The following is a 20,251-nucleotide window of genomic DNA, read 5'->3' as shown; positions in this document are numbered from 1 at the left end:
TCACTGCACCTCTAATTCATAACTCCTACACATTTTAAGATAATGGAAATTACTCATGTTCATCAGAAATTGAATAGACGCTTCTGTAATTACTTGTATTATTCAGTTAGCAACAGCAGCCAAATGTATGTCTGACTTTCATTAACTTGAGCAGTACACCTTGCAGTATTAAAATCTATTTCAATTCAACCCTTCTGTATTTTTCTTCTGATGTACTGCATACAAACCTTAACTATGATATAATCTTCTGGGAAAATAAACTAAATCAACAACGCATTTCATTTGCAGAGATCATCACATATGAGACACTTTCAGGTATGCAAAAGTCTCAGGCAAATACTGAGCCATAGCTCTAAATAGAACTTACAGAGACAAAGAAATACTTTTTCTATTTTAAAGATACATTTTGTCCTAATTAAAACAAACAAACAAACAAAAAAAAAACAACAAAAAAAGCTCAATAGCTTTGGCTAGAATTGTCAGAATGGTAAACTGGTAAATTTTACCCTGTTCAGGAGGCCAGCACAAAGTGACACTGAGTTTCTTACTGCAGTTAATGTCCAAAGTTTCTGTACCCAGGACAGAAGTGGGTTTTGGCCAAGTTTTATAATTTTTGGTAGCTCCAGCTGTCAGCACTGTGTCCTTCACTTTACTTATGGTTCTTGGTAGGCACCTACACTGGAAAAGAGATTCTTAAATCAGCAAGGCACTCGGGGCATGTATTTTACATTTAAAAGATTCAGCGAGATGGTGAATGGCAGGGAACGAGCCCTACTCCAGGAGTGCTGCCAAAGCTGGACTTCAGTGCCAGGTGTAAAGGCCACCTTTGAATCTGGACTAATGACTGGTTCAGATGTTCCCCTCTAGGCAGAGGTGGGGGCTTTCTGAAAGGAGCTCTCTTGGAAAGCTGGCTGACAGCATTCTCAACGAGCACAGATGACTCCAGCCCCCCCCGGCTGCCCTGCACATCCCCTGCATCCCCTCACTGCAGCAAAGCCCCCAGCCCAGGTGCATGTCTCTGTCTCCTGGCATGGACACTCACTCCTTTTGTTGCAGAGCGACAAACACAAACCAGCCCCATTTGCAGGCTACTTCTGGACTGTTTCACCCAACCCACCATCTCGTAGGAAGTTGCTGCTTGTGCTCTGCCTTTAATGCCAGCCTTTTATTTTCTTATTACATCTCCCTACCGCTATACTTGTCTGTGAAAAATGAACAAAATAAAGTTTTGTCAGCTGCATGTTTCTGTTGCCAGCTGTTGCATGCCATGCTCAGACTTTCTGCTGCATTCATATAAAGCCTATCACTATAAACCCCATACAGCCCAGCTGTGCAGCCCCAGAGGTGCCACAGCAGACACAACAAGCACTGGTTGCTCAGCAATGCCCTTAGCTCCTGCTGCGCTATTGCTTCAGCTATCAGGGATGCCTGGTTTTGTGCAGACATGTTTTGAACTTCATATCTAACCAAACTAAAACTATAGATACAATAAAAATTAAATAACCTGCATATGTCTATGATTCAGAAACTGCATAGGCCTCTGCATCAAAGAGAAGCACGCATGTCCTAAGGTGTTCTGGGGCTGCTCAGAACTACCCTTTAGAACAAGAGCCTGTTGAGGAAGGATGCATGCTCATGTAATTGCACTGTTAAGAACTGATGCAGAAAAGAATCATTCATTGATGTGTTACCAAAAATTGCTGGCACCTCTCCTGTGGTTCAATGGCCCCATAAGTAACAGTCCCACTCTACCACATCCCTGAATTCAGATTATACTACAGAAATGAACACAACTGCACTTAAAAATATTACATAGAATAATATTACTTAGAAATATTTCTATAGAAGAGATGAGCAGTTCTATTGTTCTTAAATTACAAGGATAAAATTTGGGAGTTTGAGGATGTGGTAATAAATCTCTTTAAACTGCCCTAACAACACATCTTACCAAGTTTTTTCAGGTCATTGTCAGTGTGGCTTCAAACCCATTTAATGTCAGCTGTATTCTTCCTTTTCACAGGTTCTGTCTCTCTTTGAATAAGTTATTTGAGAAAATTTGACCCTTCTTATGATCTTTGAACGTGATGCCAAGTCTTTCCCATCCTGGGCGCAAATACAACCAGTCAAATACAACAAATACAACAAATCAGTCATTTATATAACAAACAGTCTGGTCAACACCACCTTGTCATCCACTGCAGTGTGAGGCCCAGGGCTGTGCTTTGGGTCAAGCGTTCTCAACCACAACTTGTATTACTGAAATAATACAAAAAGAAGTGGCATGATTAGGAACTCTCCTCCCCATGTAGATCTCTTTCCTTAGCCCTGCTGGTTGTGCAAGTCACCTGCAGAATTGGCCATGAAAAAATGAATGCTTGGGAAGCACTCAAAAAATTGTGATGCACATTTATCCTCAGTGGTGCCTTGGCAGCCATAGGCTGGAAACTTGTGCCTGAGATTTCCCAACTTGCTTTTTGCACAGTTCCCCTGTATTTCTAACTATGACTCTTCCCTAAAATTCTGGTAACTCTCCTCTTAGGAGAGACCCAAAACTGAATTTCCAAATTTGGTGGACATTTGGGTCTTATGTAGTTGATATCCACACAGTATACGCTACATTTGAGGTTGTCTTGCATCCTTCCAACATATAACATATTTTGAAAAAAAAAAAAGGCCTTTGCTGAAGTTTGTCCCTTAATCTCACCTGAATCCCATTCCTGCCTGGTTTGACTCAGTGTTGGTGTGGTGATAGGGTGGCCTGTGCCCTGCAGCGCTGAGGGACCCAGGGTGACACAAAGGCAACACGGTGAACACTTCCTGACAGCCTGCATAGAAATGCCCAGGCCTGCAGCTGCTTCTCCATGGGGCCACTTGTGGAAATGCTCTTAATGCTCTTCTCAGACGGAAGACTCAGGAGAGTGGGCTGGGAGTAAGTGGGATACAGGACAGTATTTTGTTATTTCTGTGAACTACAAGGGTTGATTGTTTTCTATGTTTTAATTCTCATGCTCACTTCTATATTTTCAAATAATCTGTCTGGCTTCTGGTCTTTAGTTCTGCTCCTTCTAGCATTAATGTGTTATGTCTATCTTCATGTTTGGCATCAGACATCATTCCCCCAGAGACGTTAGGATTTTGAGGTTTTGCAGGTCTTAGCCCCGGATCTTTCTAGGGCACTTGCCATAAGTACACTGGTGGTCCATGAGGAGCCCATTTGCTCACATCATCTTTGCCTGAGAAAGGCCTTCTCTTTGCTTGTTGCAGATATATTTTGATCTGTGATAGATTCTGCCAAGTATGTAAAACCCTGATAATCATGCATTGTAACATGGAAATAAAGCTGAGCTTGGTTTGTAAGTTAAAAGACATGCCTGTTAAAGAACACTAAAAAAATGTTCAAGAATGCTAAAAAAAATACCTGAACATAGCAAATCACCTGCCCTTTGGTGTCTGATGACCCTTAGGATGCTTCCTGTAAGCAGCGCCTTTGTCTTCACATTTGCTCTTTCATGTTTTTTGTTTCTAATGTGGTGTTCTGTTTTCCTACTGTTAAGGAATGCTTTTTCTGTTTCCCCTTGACTGGGGGCAAGTAGCAACCTCTTCATCTCTCCCCTCCCTGCAGACTGGGCTGCCTGTAAGAACCCATGCCTATGTGAGGTCCTACAGATTTTGCCCAAATGGACTTTTACTCCCTTTTCTTCACTGTACTTCACTCACCCACATCAAACAGTGCTGAAATTGTTGCTTAGTTGAATTGAAATCCGGCTGCCTACAAAGGAAGAGGATACACAGAATTAGGTTTTAAGTATTTGCAACATACTTTGAACGAGAAAGATTATATTAAACAGTCTGTTTAATATAAGGAATATATTAAACAATCTGTGTGTGTGACACCAACATGGAGCAGACCACTGAAAATCTGGTATGATTGCAGCGGGGAATGCAGCCTAAAAATCAATGACATGGCATGTCCAGAAGGTGGATCTAGAAATAGCAAGTGTGGTAACTGCTGGAGGTATCACGTTCCTGGGAGTGGGCTGCACACAGTAAGGCAATCCAGGCATGGCCACCCCCTCTCTGAGGAGAAGGGTCCTGCCTTGTCCCAGCACAGCCCCAGCCACCGCGCCCACACTGCGCAGGGATCGCCAGGGATGTGTTTGTCTGGGAGAGGCTGGGAAAGTGATGAGTGGGGTGAGAGACCGCTTGTGCCAGATTATTTTATTTTCTTACATGGCATATCTGTTTTGATAGGAAGGCAACCAGATTGGGAACGAGCGGTGGTTGGGATCTCAGCACAACCCGTTGGCCAAAGTCCTTCACAGAGCACAGGGTAAGCAAAGTGAAGGCCTTGGAAAAACACCTCCCCGGGGTTTCTCCCCGGGCTTTTCTTGCCCTCACTGGGACCTGGATCCTCTGAGAGACATAGATATTGCTCAAACAAAAAGAGACCATTATGGTCCTTGTGACCATTTGATTCAGGCTATAAAATGCTGTTTGCTACCTTCTGACTTAAGTCAGAAGGTAGCAGTTGCAGTTTGCAAGTTGCAAACCACCAGTTGTAGTTTGCAAGTGAGACTGAGATTTTTTGCTTTCCTGCTTATTGCTCCTTTCCCATGTCCAATGACTGATATCATGTGTGTACACGTTCAGTGGTGGAAACATCCTGGCCTATGTAAGTGGATCGGGCTGAGGCTCCTAAGCTATGCAAAAGCACCATTTTCCCCAGTTGAGAAATACCATGGACTAGTTGTAGCAAGACTTCTTGTTTTGGCTTCTGAAGCACACATTCTTGGTGCTGTCAATTCCTGCAATATTTATTTTGAAGACATAGCTTCTGGATCCATGTAACTAGCTACAAATCGAAGCCCTCTTACTTTACCGCCCCTCACCCTTAAAAGTTTCTAGTCTTCTCGTTCAGGGCAAAAGCTCTAAAAAAATGAATCCTGAGGCAAAAGCTGTGAGGATTCACAATGAGCTGGCATGTTCGGGATAACTCCGCTTCCCGTGATTTTTGACCCCTCCATTTTGCTGTTTTTCTGACAGCAGAAGCTGCCACCGAGGCTAAGCGGGGAGGGTGGCCGGAGCAGCGGAGCGAGCCCCGGCAGCACAGCGCTAACAACACGCGGCCGGATTTCTCTTGCCAAGGGGCAGCCTTTCCACGTCCCCGGTTTTATACGGGGCCAGCCTTCTCTCAGCCGGTCCAGTCGGTCCGCGGCGCTGCTCATGTTTTCCACTGGGGGGGAGGACTAGAGAGGGGAGACGAGGGCGGAGGAAGAGGAGGAGGGAGGGGGGGAAAGTTGCTTGAATTTGCGAGGGGCGAGAGCCGGCGGTGGCTGCGCGCTGCTTCTTTCCACTGGCTGGGGGAGCTGCCAATCTGTGTTGTAATCCTGCAGGAATTTCTGCGGGGTTTAACTGGGAGCCGCGGCGCCGCCGCCGCGCACTCGGGGCGGAGGGAGGGCGGCGGAGCCGGCAGCGCGCAGCCTGCAGCCCGCGCGCCCCAGCGCCGCGAGCACCGGGCCCGCCGGGCAGCGCCGAGCGCAGCGCGCAGCCCCGCGGCAGGAGCGCGGCGGGCCGGACCCGGGGCGCCACCGGCCCTGCCCCGCGCCCCTCGGGCGCTGCCGAGCGCCGCCGGCCCCCGCTTTCTCCTTTGTGACCGGCCCCCGGCGGCCGCCGCGCCGGCTCCGCGGGAATAATGCGGGGCGTGTGGCTGGCGCTCACCGTCAGCTTCGTGGCCTGCGCCTCCGGGCAGCCGGTGAGTGCCGGGGCAGAGGGGAGAGGGCGGCGGCAGCACCGCGGGAGGGGACGGGACGGGACGGGACGAGGGCGGCCGCCTTGGTTCTGCCAGCGGAGTGCGGGGCGCGCAACCCGAGCCTTGCCCCGTGGCATCGCCGTCCGCGGGCACTGGGCTGGCTCGGGGGGGCATCTGTTGATAGTTGAGCGGGCTGCAAACGGCAGGCACTATTCCATCTCACCCGCCAAGAAAAGAAAGAAAGTCACCCTTCCCCCCCCCAAAAAAAAAAAAAAAACCAAAAAAACAACCCCCCAAAAAACAACAAAACCCCAAACACCTCCACGAAGCCGAGAGGACCACCCTGCCGCCCTCCAGCGAACCTCGGCCGAAGTTTGCCGCGAAGACCCAGCCGCCAGCCGGCCCCGGAGCCCCCCCGGTACCTCTCTCCCTGCCTCTCCGGAGGAGGGGCGGCTGTCCGGCGGCCTTGGGGCCGCGGCGCGGGGCTGGGTCCGGGAGCGGGGGCTTGTGCCCCTCCCGGAGCAGCGCCGGGAGCCGCCGGGCCGCCCCGTGTCCGAGCGGCCGCCCGAGGACATCGCCGCAACCCCCGGCTTCGCGGGCGGTGAGGTGGGAGCGTCCCTTGCAAAATCCACTCCTCACGGCCCATGGCTGAAAAGAGAAAAAAGACAGCCAGTACCCCTGGCTGCGCGGCTCAGGAGCTCCCAGAGCCCTCAGACCGAACGCCTTGCGCGCCTCCCGGCCGGCCCCGGCTCCGCGGAGCCCGAGCCTGCTGCGCACCCGGCCGGCCTTACCCCAGGGGCTCGCCGCGAGGTGCTCGGGATAATGCTGCTGTTTACACTTTTTCCGTGCCACGAGTGTATTCGCTAACCGGCCCCTCTGCTTAATGCAATTAGCTCTGTTGCCGGGATTTGTACCTCTGGGAAAGCTTCTCTCCGGCGAGCCTCCCACCCTTTCGTGGCAGGAGCCGGCGAGGACCGGCCAGAGGGTTTTGGTCTCTTCCGCCGGTTTCCGTCTTTTCTGTGGATCTGAGATTGTCTTGCGGGAAGGGGTATGCAAATGACACCGGTGCAGTGTTTGGGCAAATATTAGGAAATGATAAATTGAGGTTTCAATATGAAATTTAAAAAAAAAAAGACAATTTAATCCAATTAAAATGAGCCGCTTCACTGAACTAAATAACGTCACTAGCTTGGGTTAACTTTTGAAGTTCTCTAGCTGTTGTATAAATTAGCCAAGTCACAGCCTTCATAAAATCTGCCTCATCGTTAGGGATTTCTAAAGGTACAATTGCAAAACATTTTCTTAAAGACTGATTAAAAAAGGGTTGGGTAGAACACTGACCTTTGTTTCCGCTAAGTATAACTGTGCTGCAGAAGCACCCTTGGCTAATGAGCTACAATATCCTTTAATTTTATAGAAATGCTGTTAGTACGAAGTTCTCTGATGGTGGAGTAGCTATTAAACTGCCACAGTAATTAGCAGAGTATTAAGTTTGATGGGTTTTTGCCTTAGGATGAACGCACTGTGGCAGTGTGGGGTGGTTGTTGGGGCATATCCCGTGCCGTGTGGTTCAGGGGGCAGGGGGAGAGCGAGGTGGGGGGAGCCTGCCTGGCTCTGCTGCAGCGCCCTCGCTGCTGCCAGAAAGTCGTGGAGGGGCTGACAAAGTAAAAGGAGGCTGGTCTTTCTCCTTTTCTTTCACCTCCCTTCTTTTTCCTTTCTTTAACTGTGCCTGGCAGCAGCTTCATGGTCCCTTAAGATAGGATTTTGTAGACCAGTCTCTGGGAAAAGACAGATGCCAAATCTGTGTTCTCTGCAGAAGTCCGTCCTTGTCATAAGAAGAATTCTATACGGATGCTTAAAAAACCCTCCCAGCTCTCCATGCCACTGTCAAATGGATTTAGCTCTAAATTTCTTCATGTTTTTAGATTCGACTATTTATCATTATCTAGGCAAAACCATACTGTAAAAATCTTATTTCTGATGAAGTAAGTTATCCCCAATAATGAGCAGAGGAGCGGGAAGCTGCAGCAGATTTTGTTTCTTAAAGCAATGAGTTCCCTGTGTTTGGTCCACATAACCACCCAACACTGTTCCTGGGGTGGGCCAAGGAGGTGTTGGCACTGTGTTAAGAATGCTCTGGAAGTGAGACCTGCCACGGAACGACGCCGGGAGTGGTTTGTGGTGCTGGGTGCGTGCTTCGTGTGGCTGTCGCGCCGCAGCTGTGCTGTGCCGTGCTGTGCCGTGCCAGCTCCCCCGGGGGAGCAGCTGCTTCGGGACAGAGCTGTGATGGAGAGGGAGAGACGGAGCCCAACCTGTTAGTGCCAGCCTGCGCACGGTGGCAAGTGTTAGCCACACCAAAGCTGGTGGATTGCAGCTGGGGCTTGCGGAGTGCTCTGCTGCCGTCAGCGCAGCGTGAAGTGAGACGTCAGATTACACTGGGTTCTGGTAACCTGTGTGCGTCTGGAAGGACATGGGGGATTCACCCAGGCTTGGCTGAAGGGCAAAAAATGTGCTTTCTAGCTACCTTGAAAGTTTCTTGGTTTGCTTATAAGAGAGGGAAAGACAGTGACATGAAACTGTTGGAAAGAAAAGGAAAACTGGGAGTGAGAGGCCCGATGCACCTTTTAAAAGGTCGAGCCCCTGAGCCCAGTCCTGATGATGCTGAGAGCCAGCTTTTGCTGATTTTAATAGCACCAGAGAGCAGTGCCAAGTATCCAGCTGTAGTTGTCAGCTCCCATTCGGGAGAGGCTGATAAACCTTTCCGTTTCGTTCTGGGTTGCAGCAGTGGGACGAATGGTTTTCCAGAGCTTGTGTGACAGTCACATCCTCTCTGCGTGCCCAAGTGCTCGCTGAGAAACTTTGCTGGCTAGCAGGTTGTGCTGCATGCTGCAGTGTTACGGTGCTGCTCTCCTCACAGCAGGCTGAGTCCATCTCTCCCCAGGAAGCTTCTGGAGTCTGGAGACGGCTGCACATCGTCAGTACGTGCCTGTGGGGCTGGATTTGGGACTGTCAGTGAAACAGAGCATTGGGGCATCACCTGAGTGATCTTGTGGTTTCTTGTGTAAGCATCTGACCTCTGAGTTGTTAGCTTAAATATAATCATTGAACGATGATCCAAGGCTGATATTTGGTATATTTTTTTCAGAAGTATTTAGTATTTGAGAACCATGATGCTGTCATTTCCCTACTTTTGTTACTAATGGTTACTTTGGTTTTGGAATTTAGAAAATTGATAGTGTGCTGGAGAGGAGGAATGTATTTTTTGAAAAAGGCAGTTAGACTTCAGAGATAGTAATTAGAGGACAAGAAGGGCTGAAGAGATAGCTGGTATTTAGATTTATATGCTGTGTGTGTCTCTCACATGCATTAAATTTGCTTTGTCAAATAAGTTCCAAAGTAGAGAGGAAGTCTTTTCTGTCTTTATTTATATCTACCCACCTCCAATTCACATGTACCTTTTCTTCTCACTATAGAATTAATAAATGTTCATCCATTGCTTTTTGTAGTTTGGCAACACCTGGAATCTGCCTTGTTTGATTCCCTTGCTCTGGCTGAGCTTCTGGGTTCTGCTGTCCGTCAGCTGCTTGCACTGCCATGCACTGAAAATTCTGGGGAGCTCTGGGGTTTGCCACCAGTCCTGGGTATTGCAGCCACCCCTTAGATGGATGTTCTCAGGACTCACTTTCTGGAAATGGGTTTCTCTCTCAGGTTAGATTATCATTTAAAAATTAAAGAACAGATGACTCTTGACCCCAGATCAAACACTGAAGTTCCTCTTTTTAGTATCTTAGCCCTGAGGTCTGCATTGGAACTGACTTAGTATTGAGGCCTGAAGTGCAGAGATGTTTTCTCTGCATTTTTCCCTAGATCCTTATCAAGGAAGTAGATGAGAGCATCATCTTCAGGAACAAGTCAGGACAAATATCTTAGGGTTTGAAGTTGGGTGCTGGGATTGTGGTTCTTGGGCAGATAACACCTCTGTGGTAGGTTTGAGACAGTTACTGCAGCTAATGGAATAAAGATGGTGGACTTTGGAGTGTGTGGAGTAAGTCTGGATTTTGCTTGGAGATTTGGTGGATCTAAATTTCTGTAGTCCTAAATTAAGTGTAATCTCAGGATGACAAGATAAAGACCTAATTTCTTGACTATTAGAGGTGCAAGACATGAGAAGTCACATGTCAAACACACAGCCATGATCCAATGCCTCTGGGAGGATGGGGTGGATGGTGGGGAGCTGCCTGCCATCCTTAGTGGGGAACGTGGCATCTTGGCAGGGCTTCCTGAGCTTGGAGAAGAGCCTGCAGAGGAGCCAGTCGTTGGCAGAGTTCTCCATTTGCACTGCTCTTTGTGGCGAGTTGTCTTTATAAAATGTCAGGCAGAGGCATATGGATGGTATTTATTCATTCCATTTTCTCACCAAATTGACTTTTGCCATTGAGCAACTTAACCATCTTGCTTATGTCAAAGAATTGCAGGCTTTAGTAAGGCTCAATGGCTGAACAAAGAGCTCTTGTCTAGTTATGGAGAAGTGCTCTTTTGTCTTCTGAATAGATTTGACAGACTATGATTTTTAACATAAATGTTGTATTTGAGATTGGCAAGCTTATTTGAAGCCTCATATAAGACCCTACTTGAATCTGAATCATAAAGATGCCCTCTGTGCTGCTGCATTTGAGAGAGGATGCACAAGTCATAAGCAAGTGATTTGATCCACATTCAAGTCACTTTGCAGTCAGTGTTGTAGGAAGCATCAGAGAATTACTGGAGGCTGTTCTGTGAACAGCCTGTTGTTTGGTTATCTTCACTTCAAGCTTACAAGATGGTAATAAATTGCTATCTATAATCTTTTCAGGACTAGTAATTTATTCATAGGTTACATGACACTATTCAGTGATTTGGGAACATTATTTCTCCTCACATTGAAGTGTAATTTCCAAGCTCTGGAGTACAGACTGCATTGGTGTTTGACCCTCTAATAATGACAGTTCTCTGTATGTATGTTGTTTTCTTGATTAGCTCAGCCCTGGGGGATGTTTTCAAAAGCCTACTAGATATTTAGGCAGAAAAACAGAATATGTGTAATCCTCAGAAGTACTGGAATACTGATTGCAGTGGGAGAAAATGCAGCATTTAACAGCCATTTGCAACAAGTGCATTTGCGCTGAGCAAATTATTTTTGTTGATGTCTCCAGCAGGAGTTTCATTTAAAGTGAAATAGTGACTAATAGGGTGGTGATGAATCTGCAGAAATTGGCCTTGTCCATAGATAGGCTGTTAGAGTGTAGTGTATATAAGCTGTGCTTAACTAAAGCCTGAGCTAGTCTGCTCCATCTTAAATCACTGTTTTTAGTTTATATATAAACAACTTCTTCAGAAATCTCCCTTCTAAGCTAAATTGTTTTGTTCCCAAGGTGAATTGATTTGGGGAAGTTCAAATAAAAACCTGTTTGGCTGTGTTTGAGTTGTGAGGGTGAAGATAAATATATTGTACTTTTATTAATAGTAAGGAGACGAAGGGACTTACAGAAGGTTGAATAGCCTGTGGTATACACAGGCACAGAATCAAAATGTTCAGAAGCCAGCATTGTGATTAACAACCAGAATATATTCTCTGTATTTAAATATTATGTTGTCAGACATCTTTTGTTCCCATTTGATTAACCGTAATAATGCATAATTTTCTCTAGAGGTGCTTCCACACTAATGGAAGTCACTTGTCACCTTTGAGATTGGTGTGAGGTGACCCATCCCTGTTATTTGAAGTGTATTTCAGAAGTGTGACTGACTGTGTGGACTGAGAGGACTGATTCTCACAGAGCTGTAGGAAAGAGAGCTGCTAAAGTAATATAGCCTGGGAGGCTATATCCCAGGGAGCAGTTGGGTGCATGACCAGTGTAGCCTCAAGACTAAGGATGCCTCAATAGAAAACAAAAAAATGCATCATACTTGCTGCCACATGAAAGAATAACCTAACCAGGTCTTCCCTCTCCCACCTTCAACAGGATCTCTTCTCGTATGTCTTTCCATTAATTATACAAGTAGAAGCAAGCTTTCCTCTTTCTCTGGGCTGAGCTGTATTAATTCCAGCTGTGTTGGTTCTGCAGTATCTGCAGGAGTAGCGGCTGGACACCGTACCTGAAGGGCACAGCCAAACCCCACCCACTTGATATCTTTTGGGTTTAAGAGCTGAGTCCTGTTTGCTTTTTGGACTGGGGTCTGCAGGGGAAGGCTAGAAATGGGTTTCAATACATTGTGTGTGTTGCAGGCTGCGGAAATGAGCGATGTCCAGGAGACAGATTCTTCCTTTTCCAGGTTGTTTATTTGTGCTCACTATGGAGATTCCAGAATCAGGATGTCACTTAAACTGTTTACCAGGAAAGCATCCACAAAGCCTTTCCATTCAAATCCTTTTCAAGTGTGGTTCCATGTTCTAACACGTAGTCACTGAGGTGTGACATTAGTGCTCTTCTTATAATTCAGAATGAAAGCCTGCAAGGGAAGCAAAGCGGAAAGGTGAAGGTAGTTCACAGTAATGGAAACACACCGTCTTTGGGACAGCCAGAAATTGAGCTTCTGTTGAATATAAATTTGTGACATTGTATAAATAAAAATAGATGTGCCTTAGACATAATAATAACAATAATAATAATAATAATAATAATAATAATAATAATAATAAGTGTAATTCCTACAGCAAGGATGTGCATAAGATAATGCTGCTGAGAAGCAAGATTCTGATGATTTTTGTGGAAGGCAGATTGCAAAACCTTTAGGTCCTGTCCTGTCTGGGGACTGAATCTTCTCCCATTTGGAAGCTCAGAGACACTTGGTACTTGCTGGTGGTGGCAGTGCAAGCACAAAGGAAAGTGTTTGTCCAGCAAGGAGAAGGAGCGTCCATGAACAGCGTTTGTGGAATTTGGTTGTGTTAGTTATGAGCTTGTGTAAATGTCATTGAGGGAAGGTGTAAAATTCTCAGGAACTGCTGAGGCAGTGCCCAGAGTTAGAAGATTAATGCTTTAGAATAATTGGTAGTTTAAGCATATGTAGCATCTGCAACTCACAAATCTCCTTCTCCATGGTATAACAAGAAAAATGGCTAGTCCTGGAGATGGACAGAAAAAGTTATTAAAGTGCCATGTGTATATTCTAAATTCCTGTCTTTGGTGAAGCTGTTTATGATTTTCCAGACATGTGCTCTTTGATTATTTCTCATCCATGAAGGCTGATTTTCTTTTTCAATATGATATCTAAAATGTCATGAAGTGAAACCTCTTGGGGTACTTTTGAAATTATGTGTTCACAGAGACTATCTTCAGCGCTGACCTCTCTCCAGCTGTTGCAGTTCTAGCTTGGAAGGTCTTTGAAACTTTGTGTGTTTGTGTTTTATATAGAACTTTATTCTATATGGAGCTCTATTTTACATACTTTTAATTTTTTTATTCTATTTTGTGTGTGTGTCTTTCAAGCGTCAGGACAAGAAATGCCCCAGAGAACATGCTTCCCAGTTAAATAAACAGAACAAAATTTCTCTCAAAATTGTGTTAATAATTTTCTTGGCCTGAATTAGTGTGGAAGGGGTAGCCTCTCTGCCTTTACTTACCAGGAAGAAAAGCCTTAAACAAAAAGTGTTCTTTTCATTTTTTTTTCTTGTTTCTTCACTTGTAATTTAATACAGCAGTTTTCATATCTTTCCCCCCATATGTATGATTTGATTCTCAGTAGCTCCCATTGGTGCCTTTGGTTTGATTCTCCAGCACAGCCTTTTCTCTGCCCTCAAAGCCCTGGTAAGGGGACAGGCATGGTCATCACTGCAAAATGAATGAAATGGAAAATTTTGAGTCTAAGAAGAAAAACCAGGAACAGTGGTTAGCCTAGGTCTGTACCTGACCTGACCAGGCTGGGAGGTCCCTCCAGAGCTGCTGTGACCTGAATGGACTCCTGGCTCAGCAGAAATTGTCTGTGTTGCAATTGAATTTGCCTTTTTATGGCTTTTGACCAAAATATTTCAGTGGACGTATCTGTCTGCTGCATGAAGGCACGACAGATGTCTCCAGAAATTTCCAGGGGGTTTGGCAGTGACCAAACCCTCTGGCAAACCATGAGATGGTTTTTGCTCTTCTGGTAGGAGCTGTGGTCCTTCCTGCAGCACAGAGCGTCTGTTGGTTTGCAGAGGAGAGGAATGCTATGAGGGTGTTGCAAGAAGGAACAAGTCTGGTAACTGACTGTAAAGTGATAGATTATTTCACAGCCTTAAATAATGAAGACTCATGACTGGTGTTTGGATAATGTTTTGACATCTCATATAGCTTGATGGTCACTGTGCAGTGTTTGAGGGAGAGGAAAATAGGTTCCCTGGCCACCTGGTAAAAACAGACTTACCTCCTTTAAGTCTGCAGGTGCCCGAGAAGGCAGGGCCTTGAGGAGGAGTTGGCTCATTGTCTCCACGCACATTGCCTATTGCAGATGTTTTTCTGTGGTGCTGTTTAGCCCAGCCAGCCATGCCCTGTTGATGAGCAGGGCTGTGTCTGGAAGGGGGATCTCTGCCTTTGGTGGGGCTCATGCTCAGTAATAAATAGCCTTTCTGCTGCTGGTGCAGAGGCAGTCGTGTGCCCATGACATTGGCTCTCCCAGATGGAGGGAGCTTCTGAGCTCCTGGTAACACAGAGCATTTGATTCAAAATGGTTTGAGATAGTACTCTTAATAGTATTGTTGCCATGAAAATGGCTCTTCTTGTCTGTTTCACAACTGCAGGGCATTAGAAAAGGGAAAATACCTTTCTTTTCTTTTGTTTTTGTTCTTACGATAATTCACAGCTTGAAAAGCTTGACCATCTCTCTCCTATTTAACCAAAAGCTGGTGACTTGGCATTTTGATGTTGGTCTCTTCGGGTGGACACCTTGAATTGGTCTTCTGCCTGGTGACATAAGCTTTATAGTGATGTAGATTTTCTTACACTTTTTTTGAGAACCATTAATGTTATCTCTGGGTTAAAGAAGTCTTCTGCGTTTCTGAATATTTTATGATGCTACTGACTTCATGTGCCAGTCAGTATTTAATTTTTGAGTTTTCTCCTCTGACCTCCTCTATCTGCACTGAAAGAATTTGGGAGCTTTAGGTTATGACAAAAATCCCCTTACTTTAGAGAAAGAAATGTGGTGGTTCTGTAATGTACAAGTGGGAGTCTCTGTGATTATTTTTTGCCATTACTTGTTGTTTCACCAAACATCTGAGGCTTGCCTCCTCTGGTTTACATGGGTAAATGTATTTGACTTGAGGAAGCTGATGAGGACTGAGGAGAACTTCTGGCAGACACTGTCATTCTTTAAAAAAGTAGGTAGGATCCTTTGTCATGAAGGTTGTTTCTGCATAGACACTCGGAGCTGGCATAGTTTCCCCATAGTAAAGTTGCTCACATGGCATTTCTGTATTTATGGTCCTAAGGGAGGATTAGCAAGAGTATTTTTGGGGATTTCTCTATGGCTTCCTAGAGATGCACAGAAAAAGCTAATCTCTCTCTCTCTGTCTCTCTCTCTCTCTCTCTCATTATTCAATTCAGCTAATCTAATTGGAAAACCTCCTTAGAGCAGTCTCTGGCAGCTAGCTGTAGCAGCTGTACAATTAGTAGTGTCACCTAACAGGAGAGCTAAACAAGGAGCAATAGGAAACTGGAGTAGGATGTTTTGGTGTATCTTAACAACCCTCCCAAGAACCAAGCTTGCTAGAGTGAATTCAGCTGTGAATTTTAAGAGCTTAAAAAACCTGAGGAAAAGTCTGAATTTTCAAAGACTTAAAATTCTGAATGATGCAATGAAATAGTTTTAATCTCTAGGCATTGTTGCAGGTTTTTTATAGATTGATTTTTTAAATTAAAATTTCCACAAACATGACTGAATATGGGTCTGGTGGGCTCTACTGCCTGTTCCTCAGAGTGTGAACAGTGAAGCTGAGCAGGGAAGAGGTGTATAATTAACTGCTTTATATATATGGGGACATTTCTGTGGCCTTTTCCCTCCCAGCTTGGCTGCTGGACCGTGTTTTATTTGCAGATAGCCCTGAAGGCCATCAGGAGCAAGAGCTGGCATGGAGGAGAGCACCAGCCCCATCAGGAGGTAATGGAGCCATTGGCAGTGATGTTCCCTGGTTGCACTGTCCAGGGCTGTGCCTAGGCACAGGAGGCAGAGGCAGGTTTGCATTTGAATCACCAGCTTGGCACTTTGCAGCTTCACACCATTAATTACTGTGATGCTAATGCCATTTAGCCATCTCTCTATATCCAGGAAGCATTTAGATAAGAGCATGTGTGGGGCAAGTCATGATTTAGCAATCTCTGTGGAGTTACGTGGTTGTCATATTTGGAATGTGTGACCTGTGGTTATAAAGGATAGGTTTTGGAAGTGCAGTTAACCAAGTGGCATATGTCAGGGACTGGAAAATCTAGGCTATTTATAATTATCCACAGGTGGAGAGGGAAGCAGCAATGCATAATACCAGTAATAATTATCAGCAGTATAGAAGTTCATCTCTTAAGCCGTTGGGTCTAATGCACTAAAAAGTATTTGATCTGAAGCCTGGCACAGCCTTCAAATGGAGCCGTTCAAAGGCGTCCTGACCTAATTTTGCTGCAGAAGTGTGTGAGTCTTTCTCATTCCCCTAATTTCTTGCAGAAGGTTTCAATGATAAAGTCTTCATCCTCTACATGTGCACATATTTTACTGCAGAGCTTTTGAATAAAAGCAGCCCTTGCCGGCCAGGTGGTAAATATAGTGCTCAGCTTAACAGAAGAGACATTCAGTTTATCAGAGACATGTCCTCCTGTGTTTTGCAGTTGTCAGTTAGCCTTCCTTAAGACTTCTTTTTATTTGCTGGATTAATTTTTTATTTTTTTTGTGATTAATTGAAGTTCAGTGCTGGCTCTGTACCTGTGAGTAAAGGCTTTGTATTATGCTCAACTTCTATTTTAGTGAAAACCTCTAAAATGTAAAGCAGCTTATAAATAAAAGTTTGCTTTCTTTTCAAGGGAAATAAAAATTGAAATTATAAGGCATTGTCCATGTAGCTATGTAAATTTATCAGTTAAAGCATAAAAGATAAGTGCTTTGACTTTCCTCTGAGTAAATCAAAGCCATGTCTTAAGACATGTCTTAATGGATTTTTTCTTCAAAAGAAAATGGGGAGAAAAATTTATTTTTCAACAGTGACAAAACAGAGTGTACTGCAGGGATGGGCAGTGCTCTGTTATTGTCTGTATTGGTGTAGACTGTTTCTATGAGAAGATAAAAACTAACAGAGCAACACAAACTGAAGGCTTTTAAATTCTTTCTGACCTGTCACTTGTACAATTTCTCATGCCATTATCACCACGGTGGTGGTGTAAGACTACCAATTTCCTACCAGAAGTATTGCTTTTTGTTCAGTGTGGGGTGTTTTAACTTGTGCTGGTGATATTTCTGAACAATACTGCACAGTACATGGTAACTGCAGTGCACTTAATTGTAATTTACACCTTAAGTTATTTATTTGCTCTTTTTCTTTGCAATCTCTTGTGCTTCCAACCTCATTAGACTGATTTTTTTCTTTCCCTCCTGCTGCTTTTGTGCTATCAGGCACAAAAGGTAACTGTTAGCATTGGCACTGCTCTTCAGTCTCATGTTGCAAGTACAGGATCCAAGAGCAGAAGAAAAGGTAGATGAAAATCTGGGCTGGCTCTGGGCCTTTGCCCACTTTTAGGAATCCTTCTGCTCACTCGGCTCACAGCAGTGAAAGAGGGAGTGGGGAGGAGCTGGTTGTGAGTGACCAAAGTATTGGCAGAGCTGTTGGCAGGAAGGGGATGCTGGACTGCTGACATGTCTTGGCCAGACCTTAATTAAAGGAGAAGCCTGGAGGTGACTGGTTTGGGCTGGAAAAGAGTTGCTGTATCAGGCATGCTAATTCCATCTTTGACTCATCAGCTGTGTCCGTTCGACAGCCCTGGAGCACGCAAACCAAGCGTTTAAGCAGACATGGATCATTTGAGCACTGCATCCCTCACCCCCTTTGCTTTTTGGAAAGTGAGTGTGTGGAGCCAAATGTTACAGCTTGGCATTTCTCTCTGTTCTTTGGATTTTCTTGGAAAACTTCCGTGTTCTCCCTTCTGACTGCGGAAGGATGGGAATGATGAGTGCAAATTGCTCCTCCTCTGATCTACAGCCTCGCTTCAAAACTTATTTTGTGCAAATGACCATTTGTCTGTTTAAGTGATCAGTAACTGTGTTCGCTCAGATGGAGGGGGAGCTGTCTGAAGTTGGGGCTAGCTGAAGTGTCGGATTACCGAGGGCACTATAATCAAGGTGACAGCTGCTTTCCTTATGCTATTCTGAAACAAAATACCCCAACCATTCAACAGAGCCTCACCAAATACATTAACCTCTGTGTTTTTACTCCTTCCACAAGTTGGTGGATTACTTAGCACTCCTGGCTAATGAAATACAGGAGTGCTAATCTCTCTCCATGGATACCAGAGGGGAAAATGTTGAGTGTTGCTACCCCAAGAGTGCAAACGTGTGCCTGAGCTAATGACCATACTCAAGGCCTGCAGTGCAGGGAGGGAAGTGGTTTCTCCCCGGGTGCTTGTGCTCCCTCTGGAGATGCCTAGCCTGGCACAGGGAGGGCTGGGATTATCTGTGGCTCAGCAGCTGCTGTGTGGATGCACACCTCTCCATACCCTGTGGTGAGCAACCTGTTAACCCAACCCTGTCTCCCTCCCACCTCCTGAAGGTATTTGCACTTGCCCTTAAGTAACCATTTCTTTCTTTGGCTTCTTAAGCTGACACACTTTGACGTACTCAGGGGTGAAAAATGGGAGGTGCTTCTTGAAATAGCCTTGATGTGCTGTACAGGAGAAGCCTTGTTTGAGGAGCAGGCTATGAGAGTCCTCTCCAAGCCCTTCTTTCACCTCCCTTTGAATAATCCCAGTTTGTTTTATTTTAAAGAAAAACTCATGTGGGTGTCTTAGCCACAGAAAAAAAACCCCACAAAAATATGTTGCTGAGGTTTGTGTGCATTTTATTTCCAGTAATGAAGGGCAGGCCTGTGTAGGGAAGAAGTTTATGTGAAAGAATGGGATAAATAAGACTATTAAAATATGCTGGTCCTGGGCTTTATTGTGGGTCTTTGAGTAAAGTTCTGAGAATAATCATCTGGTAAAAAGCCTTTCCTTAATATTCACCCCTTGAGAAATAATTGATGTTTGGCCTGCCAGAGGCTTATTCCGAGAGCAGTCAGAGGACTGCAAACTGAGGTTTCCTTCGAGGCACAGGGACCCTTTCTCTGGCAGCTGAGGAAGGGTCTGCATGAGAAGGGAGGTTGAAGTGAGAAGCCTGAATCTGTAGAGACAGCAGGAGTAAAAGACTTAGAAATTGCAGGGGGTAAAGCTAAGAATAATCTTAGAGTTGCTGAGCTGCACTGTACAGAAAGCATAGCTTTAGCTGTAACATTGAACTGCCACATCCCCTCTTGGGTTAGGAGAGGCAAGAAGAAGGAGTAAAGAACTCTGACAAAATCATCTGAGTCAAACTTGACTCACACAGGTCTGAAAAAGTGCACTAGGAGTTTCACTGAGTATATTTTAATAGCTGGTTGTAGCAGGAGGGAAACTGGGCAGCCTCCCGCTGCAGAGTTTGCAGGAGACTCCTTCCTTGCTCCCTCCATGCAGCCCTCCTGGTCCTCTGCCCTGCCAGTGTGACTGAAAACCCACCTTCCCCTGGCCAAAGAGCCTCCAGCTTAGGGAAAAGCACATCTGTGTTACTTCATTTGTGGTCAGTTCCATGAAATGTTCCCAGAGTTTAGAGTATGCACTGAGCAGTGCTCATACTCGGGTCAGAGCAAAGAAAAGGGATGAGAGTTAAGTTATTGGCAGAGCATGAACTTAATGTTTTCTGGGTTTCAGCTCCTCGGCTGTTTCAAAGCACCTAGTTTATCCTTTTATCTTTTCTCAGTCACACCTAACTTGAACAAAGCCTATGCTCTGCAGAGACTCTTGGAAGATATTCATTTTGAAGTGGAGAAACTGCTCAGTAGTGAGAGAGCATGAAAATCTGACAAACAAGTTTGGTGCCTCATAATTTTTGCTCCTACAAGATCTGGAGCACAAGGCACCCCAATAGCAAATTCCCCATCAGCAGAAGACTGGGAGATGCATCCAGGCTTTCCTGGGGAGCTATTTAACCTTTGCAGGAAGATGGCTGGGGTGTGCCAAGTCCCTACTTGTGCAGCAGAGACCCCCATATGTCCATACTGTCCAAATTCTTGAGATTTTTTTGCTTTAAAATCCAAGCAGAATCTGAACCTGTAAGGCTGACTTACTGCATGGGAGACATCTTCCAATGGAGGAGGAACAAACCAAGAAAACTAGAATTGTTTTAATAAGATTTTTAAGGCTGTTTTTTGTTTTTTTTCTTTTTTTCATAATTATTTTTAATCCTCTCCAAGCCATGTAAGATGCATCAGAAGAAGGCAGTGTGTTC

General features: G+C 45.2%; 1 protein-coding gene and 1 long non-coding RNA gene across 2 annotated transcripts in view; one reads left to right on the top strand and one right to left on the bottom strand.

Moving 5' to 3' along the window:
- Positions 1–491: 491 nt before the first annotated feature.
- Positions 492–6,643, bottom strand: LOC135444574 (uncharacterized). Its single transcript, XR_010439239.1, has 7 exons — positions 6,541–6,643; positions 6,172–6,397; positions 3,718–3,769; positions 2,705–2,923; positions 2,185–2,256; positions 1,949–2,103; positions 492–673 (listed from the first exon to the last, which is right to left on the bottom strand). It is a non-coding gene; the product is annotated as an uncharacterized LOC135444574 (long non-coding RNA).
- The window catches only part of SDC2 (syndecan 2), a 60,477-nt gene continuing 45,665 nt past the window's right edge, over positions 5,440–20,251 (top strand). The window contains exon 1 of the mRNA XM_064706456.1: positions 5,440–5,752. Within this exon, the coding sequence (XP_064562526.1) occupies positions 5,693–5,752 (60 nt within the window). The 5' untranslated portion in view covers positions 5,440–5,692. The remainder of the gene's footprint in view (positions 5,753–20,251) is intronic.

The sequence above is a fragment of the Zonotrichia leucophrys genome, chromosome 2 (assembly GCF_028769735.1).
Source record: "Zonotrichia leucophrys gambelii isolate GWCS_2022_RI chromosome 2, RI_Zleu_2.0, whole genome shotgun sequence".
Lineage (NCBI taxonomy): Eukaryota > Metazoa > Chordata > Aves > Passeriformes > Passerellidae > Zonotrichia > Zonotrichia leucophrys.
The sequence above is the reverse complement of the archived record's forward strand: the minus strand, read 5'-3'. Positions and strand labels throughout refer to the sequence as shown.